At 39.2% G+C, this 8,685-nt stretch overlaps 1 protein-coding gene across 1 annotated transcript; it reads right to left on the bottom strand.

Moving 5' to 3' along the window:
* Nucleotides 1–321: 321 nt before the first annotated feature.
* LOC115369228 (bile salt-activated lipase-like) lies at nt 322–6,135 on the bottom strand. Its single transcript, XM_030065791.1, has 11 exons — nt 6,073–6,135; nt 5,131–5,278; nt 4,912–5,031; nt 4,554–4,751; nt 4,290–4,420; nt 3,415–3,522; nt 3,185–3,299; nt 2,646–2,832; nt 2,281–2,484; nt 1,372–1,581; nt 322–502 (listed from the first exon to the last, which is right to left on the bottom strand). Exons 1-11 carry the CDS (start codon nt 6,133–6,135, stop codon nt 322–324), a joined length of 1,665 nt encoding a protein of 554 aa, XP_029921651.1.
* Nucleotides 6,136–8,685: the final 2,550 nt, after the last annotated feature.

Here is an 8,685-nt window from a genome sequence, read left to right as displayed (position 1 = left end):
ATCAACATGTCATGTATTTTCACTGCTATGCCAAAAATACAAAAATACCTAGCTGTATCATAACTGTCCAAAAACAAAACTCTATTTTGACAGGTGCCACAAATCTAAATAATATTGTTTAGCATCCATACTTTCATTTTATTATAGCTTTCTGATACTGTGCGGCAAAAAAAACATTCATTACAGTATCAAATAAAAAAGCAGAGTCAAAATATTGCATTGGTCATACATTTATTTTTGCAGCAAACCACTTCTGACATGATGCTTTTGCTCCACAGCTCAGGGCTACAGTGTACTGTACGTGCACAGCAGAGGCAAATTTTAGACACTGCTGTCGGGCAGACTGGGTAGCGTGCTGGCCCAGAAGTGCACGTAGCGAACCCTCATCTTCTGATGCACGTAGCTGTTGTCCATCTTGGAGTTGATCTCCAGGTACTGGTGTCCGGAGCTGGTGAATTTAGGCCAGGTAGTGGGCACTTTAAGGTCTCCTTTGTTGGGGTCTCTGTGGAGACAGACACATCAAAGAGCAACTCAGTCATGTTTTAGGTCTTTGGATAAAGATAATTTGTCTCCCACTGTTGTGCTTATCTGTCATGAGGTTTCAACATCTGCTATTACCAAAAGTGCAATGACCAAAATAATGATCAAAATGCTTTTTATTGTATGTGTTACACTGATCCAAGTCCTGTTTGCTATACACAATCTGTGTCAATGTCAATATATGTTGTGAAAGTGTCTGCATAGTATCTCATTAAAGGAGTGCTCCAATGTTTGGGGCAAAGGAAGTAAGTAAATATTAAGTATTTTAAAAACTCTTGATGATTGCATCCTTCCAATTTGTCACTGTTAAAGGAATATTTTCTATATTTTCTGACTCAGACTGAGACAAGATGTTCGATATCATTCTCACATCTGTACATCCAGTGGTCCGGTTTCTATGGGTAGCATTTCATGCTAGCTTAGCATAAAGACTTGAAGTCTATGGGAGTCATTAGCCTAGCTCCGTCACAGTGAAAAGAAAAACCTTACAGCAACTCTGAAGCTATCTTACTTACAGAATGTGTCATCATACAATATACACATTTTCAAGGTTTATTTTTTCCACTTTGATAGAGCTAGGCTAATGACTCCCATAGAGTTCAAGTCTTTATGCTAAGCTAACACAAAATGCTTCCCAGAGGAACCAAACCACTGGACATACAGAGATGAAAATGATATCAAACATCTCAGTAAGGATAAGTCAGAAAAAGGGTGTTTTTCCCAAAAAACATTTGAGTATTCCTTTAACAATGCTATGACAAATTCATGCATTGTACCTGGGATTAAAGTGAATCTGATTCTGATTTAAAGAGTTCAGGTGTAGCATTATACCCAGTTTTGGCAAAGTTGGTCCAGTAGGCGATCATGTAGCTGGAGAGATCGCGGTGCTTTGACCAGTATGCCCGAGGTGTAGTGAACGGCTTTCCAAACACATACTGGAGGTCATCAGCGTGATCCGCTCCCATCCAGCTGGGGTAAGGCCTGGCCAAGCCGCCCATACGGTTGGGCTCTGATAAGACGTAGGAGTAGGTGCGACCAGTCCTTAGGTAGGAAGGAGAGAGCAGGGATGTGATTATGAATACATCAAACAGAAGGAGATAGTTTCAAAAAAAAAAAAAAAAAAAAAAAAACAGGATAGAGAATCTCTAGTAACTGACTCAAAAATCTGGAAAAAAAAAAAAAAAAGAAAGAAAAGAAAAGAAAGAAGAAGAAAATGTCATGGACTCAGAGAATGACATAAAAACTGTAGGGGGTCACAGCTCTAATTGCAGAAGAACCAGAGATCCTTATTGAGAATGTTTTTGCATTTATTAATTTGACTTTCATCACCTTTGCATCCCATACTGAGGCTACCACTATGCTACTATTATATATCATATACTTTATTATTGTATAATATGTACACAAAGGGATAATGCTTTATATTAAGGCCCTTATAATAAGTGTTAGATAATCAGTAATAAGGCCCTTATAAGTCCTTCATATGATGCTTATTAACATTAACATTTGTTAGAAAGGCTATATAAGTGTATTAATAATAGCATCAGAAACATGTTTTTTTTTTAGATTATAAGACATTTTAAAAAACAGACATATTATTTATGATAGCATTACAAGGAAATTTAACTAACTTAACTTATGTCACTGTTAAATCTTTACTAAGCTTTTTTTGCTTTATTAAGGTTAAAAAATGTTGAAGAAGTAGTTTTTTTTTTTTTATCAGTAGGGAGATGTTCTCACATGGCATTGGCAGCATGAAGGTAGAGGGCGGTCTGTATGGGAACCAAGAAGATGTAGTCTGTTCCGATCTCCACAATGGTTCTCTTAATGGTTGTCTGGCTGGGATTGGTGCCCCAGTTTGAAGAGTACGTGGCGAAAGCGTTGTCCAAACCAGCCTGGCCTTTCTCCTTGGTGTACGAACGCAGGAGCCTCCTGACATCCTCTCTGAAATAAGGAACCAAACGCTTGAAAATCAGATTTGATAGTGCAGTTTTATACCAGGAAAAAAAATGTGTCAGTTCTAACAAATTCACATTTGCTCTGGGAGAATCTTTGGCATCATATAAATTTGGTGTTTGCGCTGTGAGCTGCTGAGTGGAACTCACACAGGGGTGTCCACCTGGGGATTGTTGATTGACGGGACATCTAAACCAGTGAAGACATGTCCATCCATGTCGTTGACGCCAGCGATGTAGTCCACATCAGCGGCATTGTGGTAAAGCTTTCCTGGCTCATCGGGAAGGAAGTCCCCGTCGATTGTAGCGGCCAGGACCAGCTGGCCCACGATGGGGTCTGATGGAGACAAATACGATCACACACTCATTTCTAGGCTAATTGTACTTAAAATGGCTGCATACTACTATGCTTTCCTTTCCTTTCTTTTTTAATGGTTTGGTTGCCTTTCCTTGTTTCATCTGAGGTGACATATATTTTAAAATGACCACAAATGAACATTATGCTGCCTTCAGCTACTCATCATGGCGTACATTTTCTTGTTTATCCTATTTCATCTCCCAATCTCCTCTTTCTCACATTTTATGGTCAAAGCAATAATGTTGTGCCTCTGATCCACTTGTGATTGGCTTTGATAAAGAGTGTCTTTAAATGTCCAAAATGTCAGAAAGGCTGCAGGTGGACTTCTTACTGTCGGCTGAGCCGGACGGATCCAGTGAACCGGCCATTGTAAGAACTCTAGGATCAGTCATCTTCAAACAGGCAACCATCCTGTCATCAGTGGGGCAGTTGACCTTCAGTGCAATCTAGAAAGACAAGACAATCCTTCACATCATGTCTAATTGTTTCCTTCAGAACTGCAGCTTCTTATGTCAAAAAGGAGCGTTAAAAGTTATAGAAAACTGGGGATTTGCTCTATACCTCCTCTGCCAGCCTGCGGGGGTTCCTGTTGACAGCCCAGGGGCAGAGGGCGACCCCACTTTGGGAGATGGCTCTCCTGAACAGTCCTCTGCTATGGGGTGTGAGAGTCTTGTTTGGGCACATGCACACACATACACACACACACACACACACACACACATATGCAAACACACAAATTAGAAAAATCTCTGCGCCTTTCCTTTACCTCGCTAAATTAAGTTTACCCATTACTCTTAAGCCCATGATACATGAACAGTTTTCTTCAGCCGATCAGAGACAAAGAAGGGGGTCAGGTGACCTGTCAGACTTCAAAGGAAAATGGCAGACCACGCAGAGTAGTGCAACAAGAGTACAGAAATGCAAATTTTTTTTTTTTTTTTTTTTTTTTTTTTTTTTTTAATAAATTTAAGTAAACTAGCTGTTGGCACAAAAGTAAAAGAGGGTATTTTGTATTGTAAACAAAACTACATGAACCCATAAAACACGAAAAAATAATAATTATTATTATTACCTTTTCAGTAGAAAACCAGAGACCATAATAACAGTGATGGCCACAGTCTCTCTCAAATTTGTCAGCACTGCCCATTGCCCTCTTTGCCCATTGCCCAGTCACTCATACTCATTGCCAATTGCCAGCATTTTGTTTCATAGCCTTTACATTTTGTAACATTTTTTAAATATCAAATCTCATTTAACTCCACAACTGTTGTCTTTGTTAGTCATTTTTTCCTCATGTTTAAAATTGATACGACATACGCTGAAGTGTTTCAAAGCTTTAGAGGCTATCCCACCAATTTTTCAATAAACTGCACATATTTATGCTTTGATTTAATCGTGTATGCAGTGAGCCAAAGATGCAGGAGCCAGCCTCTCACCTGGAAGTTGACACTCGCTCCGCCTGCAGACTCTCCAAAGAGGGTGATGTTGTCAGGGTCTCCTCCGAAAGAGCGGATGTTCCTGTGCACCCAGGCGATGGCATAATGCTGGTCCCACAGACCGTAGTTTCCTGTCCCAGAACAAACTCTGTGCTACAAGTGGTTTGGCTTAAAGACAATGTCACATCTAGGTAATATGCTGTGTGAGTTCAGTTCAAATGGTCATCACCCACCGTTTACTGCTGCAAATAAATTTGCACCTACCAGGTAACGAAGCATCACCGGTGCTGAGGAAGCCTAGGGTTCCCAGTCGGTATCCCAGAGTCACCACAATAACATCCCCCCTGTCTGCGATCTCCTGTCCGCTGTACAGGTAGTTGTCCAGGAAGTTGGCTCCCATCGAGCCTCCAACCAGGAAACCTCCGCCATAGATCCAAACCATGACGGGGAGATTAGTGGACACTACAGGCACCAAAGAAAATAGCAGATTGCGGTTCAGTTTTAACATAAGAGTATAAGAACAGAACACAGACCTTAAAGGAATATTCCAGTGTTCGTACAGAGGTGAAAACATTATCAAACATCTTGTCTCAGTCTGGGTAAGTTGGACAAAAGCCTTTACCTGAACGGCCATGAGGAACCCAGATGTTGAGGTAGAGACAGTCCTCACTGCCGCGGGTGGAGGTCATCTTGAGGTTGACCTGAAGGCACCTCTTCCTGTATTCAGTGGCTTTCAAGATGCCTGAGGAGAGGCACACAGATAGTTTTCATGACACATCTGCTGTTGCGCTTATTGTCGCTCTGTTCGGTGATCATTTGAATCATTCGAGTCCATACTCACCGTTCCAGCCGGGGTGACGCTTTGGGATCTCAAACCTCCCGGGAATGCCAGCGAAGGGAATTCCCTTGAAAATGTCCATGTGCCGACGAAACCCGAGGCGGATGTTCTCCCCCCGCACCAAGCCTCCCTCCGTCAGCACTACACCCAACTACAATCAAGAGCATCAAGCCTTATTGATAAGAATAAGTTATAGATTTAGTTTAGCCAGTCAAGTGCAAAAAAAGTGCAGGAGTTCAAGTTCAAGTCAATTGATGTTTGCTCAGAAAAATAGATTGAGCTGGACGACATCGTGGCATTCTGCAGCAAAAAATATGAAAAAATCATTCAAAAGTCTTGCTTAGACTGAAGACACTGGTAAATTCTTTCCACTCTGGGTTAATATGCTCAATGTTCCTTCTTGTGCACTGCACCATATCATTTTTTAGGTTTCCTTTAGTGAAAGCAACAGCAATAAAGGTGAAAGTATCTGCCCATCCACTGCTGATAAACATATCAAATAGCAATTCTGCTATAATTCAGTAGCATCTTTTTTTGTAGAACAATGTAATAGACAGAATCATGCATCAGATATTTAACATATTAATTCAAAGAATGGGTAATAGTTTGAAAAACTTGAAGAAAAGCCAAGAAAATTGTAGGCATATGGAGAGTTTTGCTCCAAAGGAAGATATCCAACAATTGAAAAAGAGACAAGTCTTGTTTTTATAAAATGACTGATGGCTCAAGATAAGAATGAATTTCACAAAAAGTAAATATCAGTCACTATAGATATAACATACAAAATCTGACCACTAATTTAATAGTGAGACCTTTGTTTGAAAAATTAAAGCACTTTGACTGAACCTTCTACATTTTAGAGCTATTGGATAATGAACCAGATGATAGTATCTTCCAGACTGGAACCACTCTTCATATCTCTGTCAAATTTGCTTGAACACTTACAGATGTCGCAGAGACAGTCTCCAACGAAAAAGCCACAAGCAGCAAAATTCTCAGTTTCTCCATCTTGACCCAAAACTGAAGGAACGAAGTCGACTTCCACCCAGATTTTTATAGCAGAGGTGTGTAAGAGACCCCTCCCATGTTCAACACATGACCAGCGCTGCTCTGCACGTTTCTCATCATTACACAATACATTTGATAGGCTCCCCTCATCCTCTTTACTTAACCTCACTCCTTAAAATATAAGATACAAATAGAAAAAATAGTTTCAGTCAGTCATTTTATTGAATGTTCCAATGAAATAAAACTTTCAGACAGCGGATCACTTTGACCAGGTCTGTTGCTTGCCAGATAGATTAGCCATCATTAATTGAGAACAGCTGCTAATTAACATCACTTAAAAAAACGGTAACACTTTACAGTAACAGTACAACAATTCACATTAGTGAATGCCGTAATAAACATTAAGTAACAGGTAATGAACATTAAGTAACAGTTAACTAACCGTTAACTAATGTGTCTAAGAATCATTTACTAATGCTGTTCATGCTAAGGTATTAATTTATATTTTATTTAAGGGTTATTGTAGATATTATTAACATTAGTAAATGCCATAATAATCATTAACTAACAGTTATTTAACCATTACGGCATTAACTAATTGTTGTACTGTTATTGTAAAGTGTTACCAAAAAAAAAAAAAAACATGTAATTCCAATCTTAGTCATTTTTTTATTGTTTGTTTTGCTCAGTTATGGATTGGGGAAATTTTCAGACCTCTTTGGCTTATGAATAATTTGATAGCTAAAAAAATTGGATGGTCAAGGTAAGATCAAGGCTATTTTCTACAAGGATTTCATCCAACAGTGGCAATATGCTTATGTGCAAAGTAACAAGGGTGAGCTTTCTCTCTAGACAATGATGATTGCTAAATTTTGAATATTTGATTTGGCATCAGGGTCAGCTGCCATTTCCTCCAAATCTTCTGGACTATCCAATTTAGTGAATAAGGTGAGAGGGTCGCTTGTACAGTAAACATTTGGTTCTTGATATTGATAATAAAGCAAGAAGTGATCGGGCTAAGATGCTTTGGTCTCAGTCTGTGTCCAGATGCGGCATCAGAGTGGTGTACGTGGTAATGTAAATTAGTATTGGGCTTGGCTGAGTGTGGGAATGGAAAGTCGTGGCTCTGGGATGACAGATCGAGTGTTGATTTTTCCGGTGATGAATTGGGCCGAATTCAAGAAAAACTAGGTGAAAGGTGGTGAAAACTAGATAAAACCCCAATGACCAACGTACATTTCCGTCTGACATCCAGCCAGGTTTCTGTGACGGCACTTGCCCTACTCTCCAATGAGCCTCTCAACAAATTTACTTATCTCACTTCACACACACACACACACACACACACACACACACACACAAACAAAACAGCAGAAAAAGGTGATGAGTCACAATTTCATCATATTGGAAAAAATGACAACCTACAAATAACCTAAAAACTATGTCCTAAAACGTTGGAAAATGTGCATAACCTAATCTGGTAATTCAGTAACTGAGAAAACAACATGAGAATGGATTGAATTAATACAGCTAACAAACTGGTGCCCTTAAATGGAAAAAAATATGACAAATTACTCTTGTTGCTAAATGGAACAAGGCTCATTTATTACAAGTTTTTGGGACAAGGTTGTTAATTATCTTTGGAGAGAGATTAAACCTTAAACTTCTGTTTTGCAATGTTGCAATACATTCATTTTGTTGAAACAGCCTGAAATCTTTCTATTTATCTCTTTGGGGCAACCTCTGTGGGTTTGCATTGACTGAATCCTCTAGGAAATTTAAAATTTTATTTGAGAGTGCCAAACATGCAATGTAATGTGCTGTCTGATCACTTCCATCCTCCATCTCTCTTTCTGTTTTTTTCATGTTTTTCTATATGGCTCTCCACCTTAATGTTTAAAGAAATAAAGATGTGCTTAACATTAAACGGAGTAAGTGTGACAAATGACTGTAAAAATAAAAAAATGATAATAATGATGATGAGGTAGCAGGTGACTTTTTTGCTTTGTTTGTTCACTGGAACGCAGTGAATTGCTGCAATCTTCAAACTCTGGCATGACGAGGAAATGTTTTTGATAAAAGGAAAAGCGGAAAGTCTCTACTCAGCAGCTGAAACTGAGGGCAGGCTGGGCAAAACACTCAACCAGAAGTGCACGTAGCGCAGCCTCATCTTCTGTTTCACTGAGTTCTTGTTCATCTTGGAGTTGATCTCCAGGTACTGGTGTCCGGAGCTGGAGAATTTAAGCCAGGTCGAGGGCACTGTCATCCCTCCTTTGTTGGGGTTTCTGAGGGTTGCCACAGAAAAAAGAACAATGAAATGAGTGCATATGATAATATCAATCAGTCTCTGAAGATATCATAAACACTGAAATACAATTAATCAAATTCTAGTTTCCATCATAATCAAATAATTTGTTTTCCTTGGAAATACTTCAAAATCACAAATGAACCACATTCATGCCCCTTGAACAAGTTTTTCAGTGTCAATAATAACATTACTAATAGTTTCACACAAGAGAGTGTAATGTAAACGGCTGCTGTGTTTTACCC

Source organism: Myripristis murdjan, chromosome 12 (genome assembly GCF_902150065.1).
Source record: "Myripristis murdjan chromosome 12, fMyrMur1.1, whole genome shotgun sequence".
NCBI lineage: Eukaryota > Metazoa > Chordata > Actinopteri > Holocentriformes > Holocentridae > Myripristis > Myripristis murdjan.
This window is presented reverse-complemented; position numbering and strand designations above follow the sequence as displayed.

Bases quoted from the DNA above. Each gene is read 5' to 3' on its own strand.
- LOC115369228 (XM_030065791.1), bottom strand. From the start codon at position 6,135: ATGGAGAAACTGAGAATTTTGCTGCTTGTGGCTTTTTCGTTGGAGACT. The intron at 5,032-5,130 runs GTGAGTATGGAC...GCCTCTCCTCAG, and splicing joins GCGTCACCCCGGCTGGAACG to GCATCTTGAAAGCCACTGAA. The intron at 503-1,371 runs GTATAATGCTAC...CTGTCTCCACAG, and splicing joins ACCAACTTTGCCAAAACTGG to AGACCCCAACAAAGGAGACC.